Here is a 22041-nt window from a genome sequence, read left to right as displayed (position 1 = left end):
GAATCTTCTAGAAGAAAAGCGCAAAATTGTCAGGCGAAAAATTTGCATAAAAAAGACACACACGTTTCCAATAATTGCCATGAACTGCGTTCAAGAGCAATTAATCACTTAAAAATGAAAAACGAAAGCGTGAAAAAGTCACTTGAGAAGTGAAAGAATGTTCTAGAAGAAAAGCGCAAAATTGTGAAGCGAAAATTTGCATAAAAAAGACCAACACGTTTACAATAATTGCTATGAACTTCGTTCAAGAGCAATTAATTAATTTACGTACTTAACGCCGTATTTTTTGCACTGTGCAAGCAGCCAGTCATCAGTATCCTCGTCTTCTTCCTCTACGGGTTCACTGCTACGAGTCACCTAATTCAGCTATGCTGCAACCGATTTCATATTAGCAACTTCGAAGTACTAGAGATCACTCAAAAATGATGAACGAAAGCGTGAAAAAGTCACTTGAGAAGTCAAAGAATGTTCTAGAAGAAAAGCGCAAAATTGCAAAGCAAAAAATTTGCATAAAAAAGACACAGACGTTTACAATAATTGCCATGAACTGCGTTCAGGAGCAATTAATCACTTAAAAATGGAGAACGAAAGCGTGAAGTCACTTGAGAAGTCAAAGAATGTTCTAGAAGAAAAGCGCAAAATTGTCAAGCGATAAATTTGCATAAAAAAGACACACACGTTTACTATAATTGCCATGAACTGCGTTCAAGAGCAACTAATCACTTAAAAATGAAGAACCAAAGCGTGAAAAAGTCACTTGAGAAGTCAAAGAATGTTCTAGAAGAAAAGCGCAGAATTGTCAAGCGAAATTTTTGCATAAAAAAGACACACACGTTTATAATATTTGCCATGAACTGCGTTCAAGAGCAATTAATCACTTAAAAATGAAAAACGAAAGCGCGAAAAAGTCACTTGAGAAGTCAAAGAATGTTCTAGAAGAAAAGCGCAAAATTGTCATGCAAAAATTTGCATAAAAAAGACCAACACGTTTACAATAATTGCTATGAACTTCGTTCAAGAGCAATTAATTAATTTACGTACTTAACGCCGTATTTTTTGCACTGTGCAAGCAGCCAGTCATCAGTATCCTCGTCTTCTTCCTCTACGGGTTCACTGCTACGAGTCACCTAATTCAGCTATGCTGCAACCGATTTTATATTAGCAACTTCGAAGTACTAGAGATCACTCAAAAATGATGAACGAAAGCGTGAAAAAGTCACTTGAGAAGTCAAAGAATGTTCTAGAAGAAAAGCGCAAAATTGCAAAGCAAAAAATTTGCATAAAAAAGACACAGACGTTTACAATAATTGCCAGGAACTGCGTTCAGGAGCAATTAATCACTTAAAAATGGAGAACGAAAGCGTGAAGTCACTTGAGAAGTCAAAGAATGTTCTAGAAGAAAAGCGCAAAATTGTCAAGCGATAAATTTGCATAAAAAAGACACACACGTTTACTATAATTGCCATGAACTGCGTTCAAGAGCAACTAATCACTTAAAAATGAAGAACCAAAGCGTGAAAAAGTCACTTGAGAAGTCAAAGAATGTTCTAGAAGAAAAGCGCAGAATTGTCAAGCGAAATTTTTGCATAAAAAAGACACACGTTTATAATATTTGCCATGAACTGCGTTCAAGAGCAATTAATCACTTAAAATGAAGAACGAAAGTGTGAAAAAGTCACTTGAGAAGTCAAAGAATGTTCTAGAAGAAAAGCGCAAAATTGTCAAGCGATAATTTGCATAAAAAAGACCAACACGTTGACAATAATTGCTATGAACTTCGTTCAAGAGCAATTAATTAGTTTACGTACATAACGCCGTATTTTTTGCTCTGTGCAAGCAGCCAGTCATCAGTATCCTCGTCTTCTTCCTCTACGGGTTCACTGCTACGAGTCACCTAATTCAGCTACGCTGCAACCGATTTTATATTAGCAACTTCGAAGTACTAGAGATCACTCAAAAATGATGAACGAAAGCGTGAAAAAGTCACTTGAGAAGTCAAAGAATCTTCTAGAAGAAAAGCGCAAAATTGTCAAGCGATAAATTTGCATAAAAAAGACACACACGTTTACTATAATTGCCATGAACTGCGTTCAAGAGCAACTAATCACTTAAAAATGAAGAACCAAAGCGTGAAAAAGTCACTTGAGAAGTCAAAGAATGTTCTAGAAGAAAAGCGCAAAATTGCAAAGCAAAAAATTTGCATAAAAAAAGACAAACACGTTTACAATAAATGCCATGAACTGCGTTCAAGAGCAATTAATCACCTAAAAGTGAAGAACCAAAGCGTGAAAAAGTCACTTGAGAAGTCAAAGAATGTTCTAGAAGAAAAGCGCAGAATTGTCAAGCGAAATTTTTGCATAAAAAAGACACACACGTTTATAATATTTGCCATGAACTGCGTTCAAGAGCAATTAATCACTTAAAAATGAAAAACGAAAGCGCGAAAAAGTCACTTGAGAAGTCAAAGAATGTTCTAGAAGAAAAGCGCAAAATTGTCATGCAAAAATTTGCATAAAAAAGACACACACGTTTACTATAATTGCCATGAACTGCGTTCAAGAGCAACTAATCACTTAAAAATGAAGAACCAAAGCGTGAAAAAGTCACTTGAGAAGTCAACGAATGTTCTAGAAGAAAAGCGCAGAATTGTCAAGCAAAATTTTTGCATAAAAAAGACACACACGTTTATAATATTTGCCATGAACTGCGTTCAAGAGCAATTAATCACTTAAAAATGGAGAACGAAAGCGTGAAGTCACTTGAGAAGTCAAAGAATGTTCTAGAAGAAAAGCGCAAAATTGTCAAGCGATAAATTTGCATAAAAAAGACACACACGTTTACTATAATTGCCATGAACTGCGTTCAAGAGCAACTAATCACTTAAAAATGAAGAACCAAAGCGTGAAAAAGTCACTTGAGAAGTCAAAGAATGTTCTAGAAGAAAAGCGCAGAATTGTCAAGCGAAATTTTTGCATAAAAAAGACACACACGTTTATAATATTCATAATATTTGCCATGAACTGCGTTCAAGAGCAATTAATCACTTAAAAATGAAAAACGAAAGCGCGAAAAAGCCACTTGAGAAGTCAAAGAATGTTCTAGAAGAAAAGCGCAAAATTGTCATGCAAAAATTTGCATAAAAAAGACCAAACACGTTTACAATAATTGCTATGAACTTCGTTCAAGAGCAATTAATTAGTTTACGTACTTAACGCCGTATTTTTTTGCTCTGTGCAAGCAGCCAGTCATCAATATCCTCGTCTTCTTCCTCTACGGGTTCACTGCTACGAGGAACCTAATTCAGCTATGCTGCAACCAATTTTATATTAGCAACTTCGAAGTAAGAGAGATCACTCAAAAAGGATGAAAGAAAGCGTGAAAAAGTCACTTGAGAAGTCAAAGAATGTTCTAGAAGAAAAGCGCAAAATTGTCATGCAAAAATTTGCATAAAAAAGACCAACACGTTTACAATAATTGCTATGAACTTCGTTCAAGAGCAATTAATTAGTTTACGTACTTAACGCCCTATTTTTTGCTCTGTGCAAGCAGCCAGTCATCAATATCCTCGTCTTCTTCCTCTACGGGTTCACTGCTACGAGTCACCTAATTCAGCTATGCTGCAACCAATTTTATATTAGCAACTTCGAAGTACTAGTGATCACTCAAAAATGATGAACGAAATCGTGAAAAAGTCACTTGAGAACTCAAAGAATGTTCTAGAAGTAAAGCGCAAAATTGTCAAGCAAAAAATTTGCATAAAAAAGACACACACGTTTACAATAATTGCCATGAACTGCGTTCAAGAGCAATTAATCACTTAAAAATGAAGAACGAAAGCATGAACAAGTCACTTAAGTCAAAGAATGTTCTAGAAGAAAAGCCCAAAATTGTCAAGCGAAAAATTTGCATAAAAAAGACACACACAATTACAATAATTGCCATGAACTGCGTTCAAGAGCAATTAATCACTCAAAAATGAAGAACGAAGGCGTGAAAAAGTCACTTGAGAAGTCAAAGAATGTTCTAGAAGAAAAGCGCAAAATTGTCAAGCAAAAAATTTGCATAAAAAAAGACACACGTTTACAATAATTGCCATGAACTGCGTTCAAGAGCAATTAATCACTTAAAAATGAAGAACGAAAGTGTGAAAAAGTCACTTGAGAAGTCAAAGAATGTTCTAGAAGAAAAGCGCAAAATTGTCAAGCAAAAAATTTGCATAAAAAAAGACACATGTTTACAATAAATGCCATGAACTGCGTTCAAGAGCAATTAATCACTTAAAAATAAAGAACGAAAGTGTGAAAAAGTCACTTGAGAAGTCAAAGAATGTTCTAGAAGAAAAGCGCAAAATTATCAAGCGAGAATTTGCATAAAAAACACCAACACGTTTACAATAATTGCTATGAACTCCGTTCAAGAGCAATTAATTAGTTTACGTACTTAATGCCGTATTTTTTGCTCTGTGCAAGCAGCCAGTCATCAATATCCTCGTCTTCTTCCTCTACGGGTTCACTGCTACGAGTCACTTAATTCAGCTATGCTGCAACCGATTATATTAGCAACTTCGAAGTACAACAGATCACTCAAAAATGATGAACGAAAGCGTGAAAAGTCACTTGAGAAGTCAAAGAATGTTCTAGAAGAAAAGCGCAAAATTGTCATGCGAAAAATTTGCATAAAAAAGACAGACACGTTTACAATAATTGCCATGAACTGCGTTCAAGAGCAATTAATCAATTAAAAATGAAGAACGAAAGCATGAACAAGTCACTTAAGTCAAAGAATGCTCCAGAAGAAAAGCGCAAAATTGTCAAGCGAAAAATTTGCATAAAAAAAGACACACACGTTTACAATAATTGCCATGAACTGCGTTCAAGAGCAATTAATCACTTAAAAAAGAAGAACGAAAGCGTGAAAAAGTCACTTGAAAACTCAAAGAATGTTTTAGAAGAAAAGCGCAAAATTGTCAAGCAAAAATTTGCATAAAAAAAGACACACACGTTTACAATAATTGCCATGAACTGCGTTCAAGAGCAATTAATCACTCAAAAATGAAGAACGAAGGCGTGAAAAAGTCACTTGAGAAGTCAAAGAATGTTCTAGAAGAAAAGCGCAAAATTATCAAGCGAAAAATTTGCATAAAAAAGACCAACACGTTTACAATAATTGCTATGAACTTCGTTCAAGAGCAATTAATTAGTTTACGTACTTAACGCCGTATTTTTTGCTCTGTGCAAGTAGCCAGTCATCAATATCCTCGTCTTCTTCCTCTACGGGTTCACTGCTACGAATCACCTAATTCAGCTATGCTGCAACCGATTTTATATTAGCAACTTCGAAGTACTAGAGATCACTCAAAAACGATGAACGAAAGCGTGAAAAAGTCACTTGAGAAGTCAAAGAATGTTGTAGAAGAAAAGCGCAAAATTGTCAAGCAAAAAATTTGCATAAAAAACAAACACGTTTACAATAATTGCCATGAACTGCGTTCAAGACCAATTAATCACTTAAAAATGAAGAACGAAAGCGTGAAAAAGTCACTTGAAAACTCAAAGAATGTTCTAGAAGAAAAGCGCAAAATTGTCAAGTGAAAATTTGCATAAAAAAAGACACACACGTTTACAATAATTGCCATGAACTGCGTTCAAGGGCAATTAATCACTCAAAAATGAAGAACGAAGGCGTGAAAAAGTCACTTGAGAAGTCAAAGAATGTTCTAGAAGAAAAGCGCAAAATTATCAAGCGAAAAATTTGCATAAAAAAGACCAACACGTTTACAATAATTGCTATGAACTTCGTTCAAGAGCAATTAATTAGTTTACGTACTTAACGCCGTATTTTTTGCTCTGTGCAAGTAGCCAGTCATCAATATCCTCGTCTTCTTCCTCTACGGGTTCACTGCTACGAGTCACCTAATTCAGCTATGCTGCAACCGATTTTATATTAGCAACTTCGAAGTACTAGAGATCACTCAAAAACGATGAACGAAAGCGTGAAAAAGTCACTTGAGAAGTCAAAGAATGTTGTAGAAGAAAAGCGCAAAATTGTCAAGCAAAAAATTTGCATAAAAAACAAACACGTTTACAATAATTGCCATGAACTGCGTTCAAGACCAATTAATCACTTGAAAATGAAGAACGAAAGCGTGAAAAAGTCACCTGAGAATTCAAAGAATGTTCTTGAAGAAAAACGCAAAATTGTCACGCGAAAAATTTGCATAAACAAAGACCAACACGTTTACAATAATTGCTATGAACTTCGTTCAAGAGCAATTAATTAGTTTACGTACTTAACGCCGTATTTTTTGATCTGTGTAAGCAGCCAGTTATCAATATCCTAGTCTTCTTCCTCTACGGGATAACTGCTACGAGTCACCTAATTCAGCTATGCTGCAACCAATTTTATATTAGCAACTTCGAAGTACTAGTGATCACTCAAAAATGATGAACGAAATCGTGAAAAAGTCACTTGAGAACTCAAAGAATGTTCTAGAAGAAAAGCGCAAAATTGTCAAACGAAAAATTTGCATAAAAAAGACAAACACGTTTACAATAATTGCAATGAACTGCGTTCAAGAGCAATTAATCACTTAAAATGAAGAACGAAAGTGTGAAAAAGTCACTTGAGAAGTCAAAGAATGTTCTAGAAGAAAAGCGCAAAATTGTCAAGCGATAATTTGCATAAAAAAGACCAACACGTTGACAATAATTGCTATGAACTTCGTTCAAGAGCAATTAATTAGTTTACGTACATAACGCCGTATTTTTTGCTCTGTGCAAGCAGCCAGTCATCAATATCCTCGTCTTCTTCCTCTACGGGTTCACTGCTACGAGTCACCTAATTCAGCTATGCTGCAACCAACTTTATATTAGCAACTTCGAAGTACTAGAGATCACTCAAAAATGATGAACGAAAGCGTGAAAAAGTCACTTGAGAAGTCAGAGAATGTTCTAGAAGAAAAGCGCAAAAATTTCAAGCAAAAAAATTGCATAAAAAAGACACACACGTTTACAATAATTGCCATGAACTGCGTTCAAGAGCAATTAATCACTTAAAAATGAAGAACGAAAGCGTGAAAAAGTCACTTGAGAAGTCAAAGAATGTTCTAGAAGAAAAGCGCAAAATTGTCAAGTGAAAAATTTGCATAAAAAAGACACACACGTTTACAATAATTGCCATGAACTGCGTTCAAGAGCAATTAATCACTTAAAAATGAAGAACGAAAGCGTGAAAAAGTCACTTGAGAAGTCAAAGAATGTTCTAGAAGAAAAGCGCAAAATGGTCAAGCGAAAATTTGCATAACATAGCCGGCAGATTGCCGGAATAGTTGCGAAAGAATAGACCTGCGTGCCATATAATAGGGATAGAAACAGATACAGATCTAAATTGAAAAAAAATCGCCGTCGCTCAAAAAAACTAGGTAAAAAACATTCAGCGATAAATTAATAACGCTTGTTAAAATTCATTCCACAGAGGCCTCTTATAAGGGACCTTTACTGCACATATGAGTTCCTTTGAACTTAAACAAATTCAAATTAAACTTAAGTTTTAAAGCGCAAAAGTCATTTTATTGAGTGAGGTAAGTCACGTATGATCAAAATCTAATCACGCAAATAACCTAAACTTTTGCTAAAGCGAGTGAGAAATGAGGTCACGCGCGCAAATGCCGTTAGTGAGAGGAAGAAGTCATTCAAAACATTTGACTTTTTCAGCTTTGCTGTGTGAACAAATGTAAAACGAAAAAAGAGCGTCAGACGACGAAACAAAAAACATAGCAGGACAAGTCCTGACGTACAATTCAAAGAATTTTCATTGCCTAAACAGAAAACTAGACCTAGAATGGACTATGAGTGAATTGAGAAAACCATTTTTAAAAAAATCATTTAAAAAATAAGAAAAACAAAAAATCAATGTCAAAATGCCGCATGTGAACAAAAAAACCACTAGCGAGAAATGAAAGTTTAATTGAAACAAAAAACTAGGCCTAGAATGAGCTGTGAAGGGATTGGGAAAACCACTTAGAAAAAAATCCGATCCAAAAAATCGAAAAAACAGTAAAAATCATGGTGAAATTGCCGCATGTGAACAAAAAACCACTACCGAGAAACCGAATTTTTGTTCAAACACCATTTTCGCACTCTACTTTAAAATTAGAGCGACAAAAATTCACGCCGCAAAACCACTCGCTTTTTCGCTCCATTTCCTGTTTCGGCGTGACCAAAATCACTACTCCAATTTCACTTCAAAAATCATGAAAATGTGTGAACAGATCTTAAAAAAAAACATAGCAGGACAAGTCCTGACGTACAATTCAAAGAATTTTCATTGACTAAACAAAAAAAACTAGACCTAGAATGGAATATCAGTGAATTGAGAAAACCATTTAAAAAAATCAGATAAAAAAAAACAAAAAAAAAACAAAAAATCAATGTCAAAATGCCGCATGTGAACAAAAAAAACTACTGTCGAGAAATTAAAATTTAATTCAAACAAAAAACTAGGCCAACAAAGAGCTGTGAATGGATTGGGAAAACCATTTAGAAAAAAATCCGATCCAAAAAATCGAAAAAACCGTAAAAATCAGAGTGAAATTGCCGCATGTGAACAAAAAATCACTACCGAGAAACCGAATTTTTGTTCAAACACCGTTTTCTCACTCTACTTTAAAATTAGAGCGAAAAAAATTCACGCCGCAAAACCACTCGCTTTTTCGCTCCACTTCCTGTTTCGGCGTGACCAAAATCACTACTCCAATTTGACTTCAAAAATCATGAAAATGTGTGAACAGATCTTAAAAAAAAGACAGCGCCCCAATACAATTCAAATTCTTTGAATTGTAAAAAACCAAGAGCACCGCAATATAGCTACGCTCAGCTTACAGCTTCGCAGCTATAAAAAAAGACCATCACGTTTACAATAATTGCTATGAACTTCGTTCAAGAGCAATCAATTAGTTTACGTACTTAACGCCGTATTTTTTGCTCTGTGCAAGCAGCCAGTCATCAATATCCTCGTCTTCTTCCTCTACGGGTTCACTGTTCTCATTCTCCATCATGGCAGCAGCCGCGTTCCTGCGGAATTCCATCTCAATGTCGTCTTCCATCTCTTCTTCCTCCACTTCTTGCTCCCGTTGCTGTCGTTCCTCTTCACGCGAGTTTGTGATGGTCCTCATTGACTCATTGTACTCACTGCTCCGTTCCAAATCTTTGCTGTGTCTTGTCCGTGAGCCTCGATCGACATTGCTGCTGCTGCTGACGTTCTTAGCACCTTGATTGTCATAGTCTTTATAGTAATCTACGTGGCCTGATCTCCACTGACTGTCATCAACAGGCGACGGATCTCTATCATTGTAGCTATCAGTTACTTTTTGTGTGCTACTACCTCCCACTCTTTGTTCCATGCCTGATTGATAGCGAGATGATGAATGTTTCTTCTCCGATCGCTGCTCACGTGATCGACCATTGTTGTAATCTCCATCATCGTATCCTTGCTCATCACTGTAGTAAGAGTTACCCCTACCGCCATCTGATCTGTAGCCTTTATCATGATCGGCACGCTGCTTTCGTCTCTCTTCATAGTACGGACTCTGTTGCTCTTCGTAGTTTGAAGACGTTTTGGTTGTTTTCCTGCTGCTTGGTGAGTCGAAGGAGGATTCGTCTCCAAATCGACTGCTACCAAAACTGTCTCTATGTTTCGCTTTTAAATCCTGAATGAACGCATCCTCCTGGTCAAATCTGTTGTATCTTAAACACAACAATCCCCCATTGTAAATAGATCTGCTACAAGAAATTGAAAGAAATTCTTTATCGAAATACTCATTTTTTCATTCGTCCAAATTTATTGGCCTCATTACAAGCAACCTCCTATGACTTTGCAGGGCTAGTCAAAACATAGACTGCATATCCGCAAAATCTTATTGGTGAGAAAATATAGATACAAAACTAAGTTGCTGAAATTACCGACGCTGTCTAAAGGAAGTCGTCAATTATAAAACTATATTTACAAATGTTTTGGCAATATCTAGCATCATCAGGTAAAATTCAAATTAAAGTTAATTTAATTTATTTACAATTAAAACGATTTCAAACATACCCGGCAGATTGCCGGAAAATAGCCGCCGTTGATTCCAATAAGCATGATTGGGATTGAACGAATAGAACACATTGAAAAAAAAAAGATTTTTGTACAAAAATATTTTTTAAGTCCGATTTATTTTGATGGTATTTCGTAGTTGAACATACATCTGTTTCTTAGAGAGAGGCTACAGGGGCTACTATCAACACCAATAAGCATTAGAGGTGGTAACTAAGACTTATAGGAACGAAGTTCAAATAACGCGCATCTAAAATTGGGCTTTATGGGTTTATCCCGTTTCTACTTCTGACTTCAATTTTTTATACTGACTCTGTTCATTTTGAATTGCTTTGCTGAGCAACTGATGTTCAAAATCACATTTAGCAGAAAGAGAGAAGAGAGAAACTAGCCTGGAGAAGTCAAAAAGATTTCACGCAAAATGTCGAAAAAGCGGCAAAATGGTAAAGCGAAAAAAAGCTTGACGAAGTAAAAAAAAAATACGAGCGCAGTAATAGCCGGCTGAGAAGATGAGGGCGGCTATTAATAATGAAACAAAAGTAAATTCAGAGTTTCACTGAAGATTGTTTTTTTGTTGAAAACTTCTGATATTTCGCATATATTTAGGTCTTAAATTTGGATTTATGATCTTGTCTTTTATCGCTTAAAAGTTTTCTATGACTTTCTACCGTTTCGGCAAGGATTTGGATCATTTCAATGTTTTAATTAGCTAAAATATAATTTTCGAATAAAGCAAAAAAGACTACTGTTAACTAATATTTTAATGTGAACTTCTGGCTTCGTACTCATCGCGAGTATGCAGCAATGGATTCCGTTGTGCTATATGTATTGCTGCGAGTCAAGGGTTTCTGTGGCATATTGCATTGATCTATTATATGCCAATCAAACGCGCGTGAGGTGCAACAACAATGGCTTACACGCTGACCTACAAGCGAAACTATTTTAGATGTTCGGCCATCCGCGCGGTCATATGTCTGCAAGTTTGTCCGACGTAGGTGGAATCGCATTCACTACAAGTTATTTCGTATACCACGTCCTATTTTAGATGCTGATCAAAACTAGACTTTAATAACGGTAAGCAAGTTTCCTTGTTTTGTAGATCACTCTACTATCCACTATCCCTGTTTTAAGCCTTAAATAGTTTCAAGAAAAAATTTTAAAAAAATGAAAAAAATGCAACTATTTTTATAAATTGCTTAAATTTGTGATATGAAATCTTAGAAACATTCCATTACATCTATAAACTATGCAGCAACATATTATCAAACCCTAGAGGAAGTTTCGTGGCTCTTGAGGCTAGAGAAACCTAAAAAAAATTAAAAATTTCAGAAAATTGAAAGTTTTATACAAAATGCTAAAAATTGTAATATTAAAAATTGATCCATGACCAACAAAAATTCTCCAGTAACCCTACCGGAGAGTTTCGGACCTCTGAGACTCAAAAAACCTGAATAATGACAATAAATGTCAAGAAAAAATTGTCAAAAAATGCTAAAACTCGTGATGTTGAAATCTTGAAAGGCATTCCATTACATCTAGAAACTATACAGTAACCAACAGTGGGGTGGCGGGCGTTAACAGCGCAGGGGGGTGGGGGGCAATAGTGGTGGGGGCAATAGAGGAGTGCTTTTCAAAGTCTAAGAACCGTCCTTCACACCATATGTTTAAGTCTGCAAAACAGTTTCAGCTGAAAGAGAGCTGAAAGGCTCTAAGAGCACATAATGCCCGCTGGGCGCTACCTGTTCATCCCGTTTTTGAGGACGAACAGTCAAATAGGTGAGACTAAAAATGGTCAAGTGAAACATCTCATTAAAAAAAGAACGACAGGACTAATATAATTGCTACAAACTTCGTTTGAGAGCAATTAAAACATTTTAATAAAAGCCTTGTAAAAAAAGATCATTCGTACTTTTCATACCTCAAAGCATCAGCATCACTATGCGAGAAGTAATCTAAGTCCTGTTCGTTTTCGATAAGCTCCTGTGCATCGAAGTAGCTGAGAGCGTCTGATATTTGGCGTCGCAGTGATGGGCCGCTGCCACCCCCTCCTCCACTTCCACCAGTCCCTCCTCCATTAGTGTGCGGTGGCGAGGCAGGAGGGTTCTGTACGGAGTTTTGACGGCGCATTAGTCCGTCTAACACAATATACCAGCATCACTAGTTTCAATATTTAGTAGAATTTACAGAGTGCATAAAAAGTTCTAAACACATGCTGCTAATTCTTTGGATTTTAGAAACAAATCTTTTTTTTTTCAGAGTATTGGTTGGGTTTTTGAGGGACAACAATTTAACACTACTAAGAACCAGGCACACCCGTGTACAATGAGAGAATATCTTCAGGAACTATATAAGTCTAATTGGCGCACTTTCATAGAATTGGCCTTGTATGGTGTCCAAGATGGTATAGCATATAGTTTTTATTCGATTAAATATATATTTGTACAACCATATCACCAGGTGAATTCAATGCAGTTCAGCAATGGTGGGTTTTCTAGGCATAAAAAGTAACCTTGATGTGCTGATGGGGAGTAGATATCTGCTCTGGGAGTTATTGAATGCTCACTCAAATCCTCCTTTTGCATCGAGACATTTTGTGTAGGTGTAGACAGCCCAGAGTTCAAAGGAGACCGACTGAACACAAAACATGGCTCAAAAAATCTATTTCTCAAAGAATGCAGATCGCATCTCGAGTCTTTCCTCCAAAAAGCCTATCTTTAAGAGTTTTCTCATTAACTTGCTTGAAGGTCACGTTTCAGCATTTCGCGTGAATATTAGACGTTAAAAGAAGTTGTTGACCTAAAATGAAATCAATCAAGTGCCTAAGAGTAGCAGAATTAATAGGTCTACAATTGGTTAAAATAGTATTGAAAAAGCAGGAAAATGAAGATCATTAAAAAGCAATCAAATAACATAATTGTCGAACATAGCCGCACCGCTGGACGCACATCGGGATTGGAACAAAGAAAAAGGAAGAGAAAAATTGACAGAATTTATTTCCGTCAAACAGTGTTCTAATTTGGAGCACTCTTTTAGTTAGATTCAAAACTTCACTTAATTCGGCATCTAAAATGAAGCATATTCAGCTTAATACAATGCCAGCTAGCAATCGCTCTAGCCTTGACCATATTAGTTTGCAATAAAAAGATTGAAAGCATTCAAAAATCATTCAATCGAAACAGTGATAGAGGTAAGTCAGAAGTCAAACGTGAAAGTCTACAAATACAATCCAAAGAATTGAATAAAATAAAAACTCCGCTATCTGACCAGCAGACCAAATCACCATTACCAATCAAAAAGAAAAACATAGTTAGAACAAATATAAAAAATACAAGAAAACTATTAAAAAAAAATAATAACGCCAATCAAAATAAATACACTTTCAGGATAATCGGGTTCAATACCAGGTTTTTCGGATATATTCTGTTTTGGCCCCAACTTATATCTTTTGCCCCCCCCCCCCCAGACTCACGTGCTATTTTACATAGTAATGTGCTATATAGCAACATATAAATTGTAACTGGGGGCGTAAAAAACACTGGGGGGGGGGGGCAGAAGAGATCCGGTTGTTCAATCAAAACTGAAACCATAGAAAAAAAAGATACCGGGAATCAAAAATGCTGGATAAATAGGCCTGCACCTCAAAATAAAGTTTCTCGAGTTCAGGAACAAAAATCCCAAAACTTGAAAATTAAAAAAAAAACAATTGCAAATTCGCCCAAATTATTCAGACTTATATAATGAAAACCATATCCTTACTAAAATATGCTTCAGAAACAATATACAGGGCAGCAGAAACCTTTTTATGCATCTAAAATACAAAGAGAGCCAAAACAACAAAATTTCTTAAAAAATTGTTTATAAATTAGACATTTTTTTTTAAAAATGATGCCCTCAAAACCAATTTTATGCAAACACAGGATACCAGACCAAAATAAAAGCTTGGAAAAACTCCAATAGTCCCGAAAAAATGAAAATTCAAAACCCGAAAAAATGGTTTATGATATCTTTATATATTTATATATATATATATATATATATATATATATTATATATATATATATATATATATATATATATATATATATAGCTAGTTTTGTTCTTGATTCCCAGAATGTTTTTTTGCCTTGTGACAGTTTTCATTGAAAAGCCTGGAATTTTACACGATTATCCTGGAAGTGTATACATTTTGAATGCCGTTATTATTTTCCTCTATGTCTAAGCAACTGTATTTTTCTTTTTGATTGTTAACAAAGATTTGGTCTCTCGGTCAGATAGTGGAGTTTTAAGTGCATTCAATTCTTTGAATTGTATTTCAGGCCCTTAAAGTTTGACTTCTGATTCACCTCATTCACAGTTTCAACTGAATAAGAGCACTCAGTAGTCAAACGTATTGAAATAAACTTAGTGAAATTAACTTTAGCAGTGAAATTAACTTTTTTATATTCACTTTTAGTAGTTCATTAAGTGAGTTCAGAAGTCATTTTTTTAGTTAAGTCACGCAACTGAAAAAAAGCAGAAAAATTGACTTCGCGCCCAAAAAATTTGACTGCAAAGCAATAGAAACTGAAAGTCACTGAAACTGAAGAAGTCAGTGGTCGCAAGAATCATCGATGGACACGACGTAAAAACACGAAAAAAACACGATGTCCCCAATAATTACCGCTATCGTTTCGCGGCTATTTAAAAAAAGACACACAGGTTTACAATAAATAATTTCAACTTCGTTCGAGAGGAAATAAAAGGATAAGACTCTAGAAGCCATAAAATATCTTTTGGAAATTCTGATGGCTGAACAACATAACTACAAATAAAGGCAAGATTCACAAATCCACGTGAACAATTTAAAACAAACGGTATCTCAAAAACAAAAGCTAAAAGTTGAAGCAAATGATTTGTACTGAAATTACACCGCACAAAACAGCCAATGTGAACCCTTTTTACACTGATCCTACAAGCAAAACAGCAAAATCACGAAAGACTAAAAAACAGCTTATTTTTTCAAAAGAAAGTTTCCAAGCAAAAACCTGACTTGTATTAACTCACACAACAATTTCCCATATTCTTAATTAGAAACCGAATAAATTTGTCTTTAATAAGATTGAAAATTTAGACAACCGAAATACAACTAAACTTCGCAAACCTCACAAAATTTGATAATAACTCTTGAAAACAATTAGTATTTAAAACAACTGATATTAAGACATTGAAAGCATTAAATTTGAAATGAATCAAAAAACAATCACACTTTTGTTGAGCGTTTAAATTATAAATTAAAAGCTACAAACTGAAACAATATAATTGGTAAATAATTGGCATCATTGGCAAACGATATAATTGGCATCATTGTCAACCTATGAGACCTATCATTAATGAGACTAGGAGATAAGTCAACAAAGTGAACCAAATAATCGCAAACTTCAAACATAAACTAATATCGGAAGAATTGCTCTCGAACGGCAGGCGAGGCGATTTAATTGAGGGTCTGTGGCCCAGATCAATTTTTTGTCATGGGTGGAAAAATAGTTGACCACGCCAGGATTCAAACCATGGATCTCTTGGTACCTGAACAGAGGCACTGACCTTTTTCCTATGCAGTCAACGGATTTATATTAGCAACAAGCTTTACTTCAGAGGCAGAACGATAGAGGTCACTCAAAAATGAAGAACGAAAGCGTGAAAAAGTCACTTGAGAAGTCGAAGAAGAAAAACGCAGAGACGGTCAAGCAAAAAATGTGCATAAAAAACAACAACACGTTTACAAAAAGTGCTTCAAACTTTCTTCGAGAGCAATTAAAAATTCAATACTGTTTCCTAAAAACACTTAGCGTTAAAGTCAAAAGAAGCATGAACCAAAAATACACTTCACGGACAGCCAATGTGAACCGTTTTTACACTAATCCTACAAGAAAAACAAAAAAATCACGAAAGACTAAAAGTGAGCTTATTTTTTCAAAAGAAAGTTTTGACACAGAAACCTGACTTGTATTAACTCAAACAACTACTTCCCATATTATTAATTAGAAAACGAAATTTGTCTTTTTTGAGATTGATTGATTAGACAACCGAAATACAACTAAACTTCGCAAACCTCACAAAATTTGATAATAACTCTTGAAAACAATTAGTATTTAAAACAATTGATATTAAGACATTGAAAGCATTGAATTTGAAAAGAAACAAAAAAAATGATGAAATAATTCAAAATAGCAATCTGAGACCTGCACTTAATGAGATTAAATTATAAGACAAAAAGTCCAACAAATATTTGCAAAACTCAAAAATTCACAATTTTGTTGAGCGTTTAAATTATGAATTAAAAACTATGAACTGAAACTATATAATTGGTAAATTAAAGCATCTTTGTCAACCCATCAGACCTGTCATTAATGAGACTAAGAGATAAGTCAACAAAGTGAACCAAATAATCATAAACCGACTAATATCGGAAGAATTGCTCTCCAACAATAGGCGAGGCATTTTAAATCAGGGGCTGAGGCCCAGATAAGTTTTTCTTTAAGGGCGCAAAAATAGTTGACCACGCCATGATTCAAACCATGGTTTTCTTGATCCCTGAACAGAAGCGCTGACCACTTGGCTATCAGCCCCTTGTTTTTCCTATGCTGCCATCGATTTTATATTAGCAACAGGCTTTACTTCAGAGTGAGAACAAGAGAGATCACTCAAAAATGAAGAAAGAAAGCGTGAAAAGTCTTTTGAGAAGTCGAAGCAGAAAAACGCAGAGACGGACCAGCGAAAAATGTGCATAAAAAGCAACACGTTTACAAAAAGTGCTACGAATTTCCTTCGAGAGCAATTTAAAATTCAATAATTTTTCTTGAAAACAATTAGCGTTAAAGTCAAAGCAACCACTAGTCTTCAAATGAAACAATTAAACGGATTAAAATCAACTCTAATAGCAACGTATTAGACCTGTCCTTGCAGAGATTAAATAAAAACTAAAAATACAAGTACCTTCAAACTCAAATTTCATTAAAGTTTTTTGAGATCAAATGGTTTCAAAGTCAAGGAAACTACTAGCCATAAACTCGAGCCGTTAAATTCGTTTATTTCTGCCAAGTTAGATACCAATGAGACCTGACGTTACTGATAGCAAGTCATAATATAACAGAATAATATTAAGGGGGCAAAAATCAAATATCCATTAATATTTTATGACAACAAATATTTGCAAATTCATAAAAAGCATTAAGCACACGTTGATGAATAAAGGTAGCTAATAGACTGCAAAATAAGCAAATTAATGTAAAGCTAGATAAAAACACTGAAAACAGAGAAATCAAATTGGTGCACTGGAAAAATTGCTTTCAAAAATAAAAAAAATTGTTCAAATACCAATAATTTCTCACTCGACTTTAAAGGTAAAGCGAGAAAAAACTGACACTTCAAGCCTACTCCTGTTTGCGATCTATTTATTTAAAATAAAAGATGATTAACGTGATTTAAATTAGCGGGATTTAAATTACTACTCTAATTACACTTTTAATGACGTGAAAAAGCCGAAAAAACCTTAAAAAAGACCGCACAGCTTCACAGAACTGCAGTAACAAGATTATGGTCAAAATAAGGAAAGTTCAGTTTTCTACTTATCGCTAAGATCCTATAATTTAATAAAGAAATCTTGATAACTTGTGTTGCTTCTATTAGCCGGCATTAAACAACCTTTGTTATTTTGGCAGAGGGAAAGTGATTTTGAAAGTGAGTTAAGCGACGGGGCGGGGTAGGGTTGCATAGGTTAGATGACAGGAAGGTGGACAATGGGAGTGTTGAGGGGGTAATGGGGGGGGGGGGGGTCGGCGTGACTGAGGGGGGTCAAACTTTCCAGTTTGAGAACCGCCTTTCACACCATGAAATTGTCTGATGAAAACAATTTTGGTGAATCGTATTCTTAGAGTAAAGTAAGACTAGCAATATAGGAGAACGTAATGCCCACCGAGCGAGACCTGTTTATCACATTTTTTGAGGACGAAAAGTCAAAAATCTGTCAATCAAAAAGTCGCATAAAAATCACAGGACTGACATAATTGCTACAAACTTCGTTGTTTGAGAGCAATTAAAAGAGGTCTCAAAAGGTATGAAAACAATGAGATATGAATGAAAACCTTTAAAGTTGTCACAACGCAAGACAAAGTAACAGAATAAAAAACTATAAAAGACAAAAAAACTTTTAAAAAATGCTATTCTTTTTTAAACAAATAGTTTCAAAGTCCAAGGTCGTTGAAAACGTTAAATTTTAATTCCAATCACGCAATTACCTTGAATTCGCCTCCTTAGAGGGCCATTCAGAAATGCCAACAATAAGTCACCATAACAAAACTTCTAAAACGGACAAAATCCAAAAGCTCACTCAAATTTCATGAAACGAGATAGCGTCAAACTTGTTATGTATTGCGAATAACCATTTTAAGGACAGACGTATCACCTGTTAAAATAAATTGTACAGATGCGGAGGAAAACAGGGAAAACATTACCTCATGTGAAAGTCGTCCTTTGAAAAAAGATCTGTTCAAACGCCAATTTCACTTCACTTAAAAAGCAGTTTGAAAAATTCACTCCACAAAAATACGCTTTTCACTCTTCTTTCTGCAGCGTGATTAAAGTCAGTACTCCAATTTCATATCTCACTGAAGAGAAAAGCTCAAAAAAACATAGGCGGAAGACTCCGAAACCGACTCGAAGTCAATATTTAGTAAGCCCCCCGCGAACTACTCACCACAGGACACAATGTTGCTATGCACATTTAATAAAATTATAATGATAAAAATTTGTTCCTGCGTAATCGCAGCATTAGGCCACAGCGGCCTGTTCTCAGCTGCCCTTTTTCTTATTACTCCCCACATTTCCTAGTGTTCTTTTTATGAGCATCATTGCTCTTTTTTTGGTGACGATGGCCAATTTTTTGCGTCTGAAACTTTCACGTGGTACCACCATTGCAGCCAACATTGGTCAGGCTATGGTCAACCTGAAGCTATGGTTAAGTAAGAGCTCATCCATTTATGATCAGAGCAATCAAGCAATAACAGAGTAAACTTAACGAGAGAAAAACCAAATCTGTTACTACAAAACTAGCAAAATTCACAGAACACCGTCACAAGTTCCGACCCCAAACAAATTATTGGCCATAAATTGTTGGATACAAAAATAGTTCAATAACAAAAATCAGTGCAACAAATCTAAGTAGAGCAAAAAAACTCGAAATCAAATAAAAACCGACTAACGTCGGAAAATTCGCTCCTGAAGGACCGAAGGACAGGCGGGGCCACTTAATTAAGGGGCAGAGCCTACATTACTTTTTTGTATCGGCGCAAAAATTAGAGACTAAGGTCGAATTCGAATCCCAAACCTCCTGAGTCCGATTCTGTCTCCTCGAAGGAGTCATTAACCACTCGGCTATCAGGTCCTTGTCATTATCACTCTAACAATCCGTTTTGTTTGAACACAAAACTTGATTTCGGAGTGAGAGCACTTAAAATCACTAAAAAATCAAGCATAAACCGACTAACGTCGGAAGAATTGCTCTCGAACGACCGGCGGTTAGAAAATTATTTGACCACGCCGGGATTCGAACCACTTACCTCCCGATCCCTAACCAAATGAGCTGCCCACTGGGACATCAGACAATCACTTTTCATTTAATGCAACCAATTTATATTAGCTTTATCGCGGAGTGAGAGAAATAGAGATCATTCAAAAATGAGGAACAAAAAACGACGTCAAAGAATGTTCTAGAAGAAAAATGCAAAATGGTCGAATGAAAATTTTCCAAAAAAAACAAGTTTACAATAATTGCTTCTCATTCGACAGCAATTATAATAAACGAATACCGATTGAAAGCAAAAATTACAGAATTACCAACAGAGAAAACCAAGAAACACTAAAAAGTATTTGTTTACAAATTTCTTAAAATATGCTAAACAATGCATCTCAACAATTGTTCTGAAAACACTGACTACATTTTTACGCAAAAACCAGAAACCTGAAAAATTACAGCCTTGTACCATTTAGATTCAGCCGTTTGACCTAAACACTTGTTTTCACGCGCGACATTTGACTTCACATCCAGTGAAAATAGAAGTCACCGATTTAAAAAAAGATAACCATTACTCATCTTTGTCGTAACAAACCAAAACGCAAATCCAGTTTAACATAGGCGGATGACTCCGAAACCGACTCAAGCCAGTATGACTCCGAAAACAAAATATTTCGTTAGCCCCCAGTAAACTATCACCAAACCAAATGTTGCTCCCCACTATGATTACAGCATTCAAACAACAACAGAGTAAACTTAACAAGGAGAACCAAACCTCCTAACAAAATATTTGAAAAATGCACAAAACACCGTTACAATTTGCGACCCCAAACAAATTATTGGCCATAATTTGCTTGATACAAAAATAGTTCAATCATAAAAATCTGTGCAACAAATCAAGTAAAAAGAGCAAAAAAATTGAAATCAAATAAATACCGACTAACGTCGGCAAACATGCTCTCGATTGACAGGCGGGGCAATTTAATTAAGGGACAGAGCCAACATTAATATCTTTTATTGGCGCAAAAACTAGAGACTAAGGTCGAATTCGAACCCCAACCTCCTCAGTCCGATTCTGTCTCCTCGACAGAGTCATTAAACACTCGGCTATAAGGTCCTTGTCATTATCACTCTAACAATCCGTTTTGTTTGAAGACATAGCTTTATTTCGGAGTGAGAGCACTTAAAATCACTCAAAAATCAAGCATAAACCGACTAATGTCGGAAGAATTGCTCTCGAACGACAGGCGGTTAGAAAATTATTTGACCACGCCGGGATTCGAATCACTTAGCTCCCGATCCCTAACCAAAAGAGCTGCCCACTGGGTCATCAGACAATCACTTTTCATTTAATGCAACCAATTTATATTAGCAACAATGCTTTTTTGCGGAGTGAGAGAAATAGAGATCACTCTCAAAAATGAGGAACAAAACGACGTCAAAGAATGTTCTAGAAGAAAAATGCAAAACGGTCAAATGAAAATTTTCCAAAAAAGAAACACGTTTACAATAATTGCTTCTCATTCGACAGCAATTATAATAAACGACTACCGATTGAAAGAAAAAATAATTAAAGAAGTAAGAATTATTTCTTTAATTATTTCAGTGGAAGCCAAGAAACATTAAAAAGTATTTGTTTACAAATTTCTTAAAATATGCTAAACAATGCAGCTCAACAATTATTCTGAAAATACTGACAAAATTCTTACACAAAAGAACAAAACATGAAAAATAAAGCCTTGTATCATTTAGATTCAGCCGTTTGACCTAAACAATTGTTTTCACGCGCGACATTTGACTTCACATCCTGTGAAAATAGAAGTCACCGATTTAAAAAAAGATCACCATTACTCATCTTTGTCGTAAAAAGCCAGTCCGCAAATCCAGTTTAACATAGGCGGATGACTCCAAAACCGACTCAAGCAGTATGACTCCAAAGCCAATATTTAGTTAGCCCCCGCTAACACCAAACTATCACCAAACCAAATGTTGCTTCCCACTATGATTACAGCATTCAAACAACAACAGAGTAAACTTAACAAGGAGAACCAAACCTCCTAACAAAATATTTGAAAAATGCACAAAACACCGCTACAATTTGCGACCCCGAAAAAATTATTGGCCATAATTTGTTTGATACAAAAATAGTTCAATCATAAAAATCTGTGCAACAAGTCAGATAAAAAGAGCGAAGAAAGTTAAAATCAATATCCCGACTAACGCCGGCAAACATGCTCTCGATTGACAGGCGGGGCAATTTAATTAAGGGACAGAGCCTATATTATTATTTTTTATCGGCGCAAAAAAAACTAGAGACTAAGGTCGAATTCGAACCCCAACCTCCTAGTCCGATTCTGCCTGCTCGACAGAGTCAATAAACCCTCGGCTATCAGGTCCTTGTC

At 35.5% G+C, this 22041-nt stretch overlaps 1 protein-coding gene across 1 annotated transcript in view; it reads right to left on the bottom strand.

Annotated features, from left to right (window-relative positions):
* The window catches only part of LOC142358703 (uncharacterized), a 389942-nt gene that overhangs the window by 50370 nt on the left and 317531 nt on the right, over positions 1-22041 (bottom strand). The window contains exons 21-23 of the mRNA XM_075410229.1: positions 12602-12723; positions 12011-12227; positions 8964-9743 (exon numbers count right to left, since the gene is read on the bottom strand). Coding sequence (XP_075266344.1) covers positions 8964-9743; positions 12011-12227; positions 12602-12723 — 1119 coding nt within the window. The remainder of the gene's footprint in view (positions 1-8963; positions 9744-12010; positions 12228-12601; positions 12724-22041) is intronic.

Source organism: Convolutriloba macropyga, chromosome 2, assembly GCF_964194025.1.
Source record: "Convolutriloba macropyga chromosome 2, txConMacr16.3, whole genome shotgun sequence".
Classification (NCBI taxonomy): domain Eukaryota; kingdom Metazoa; phylum Xenacoelomorpha; order Acoela; family Convolutidae; genus Convolutriloba; species Convolutriloba macropyga.
Note: the sequence above shows the minus strand (reverse complement) of the source record. Positions and strands in the feature narration are given on the sequence as shown.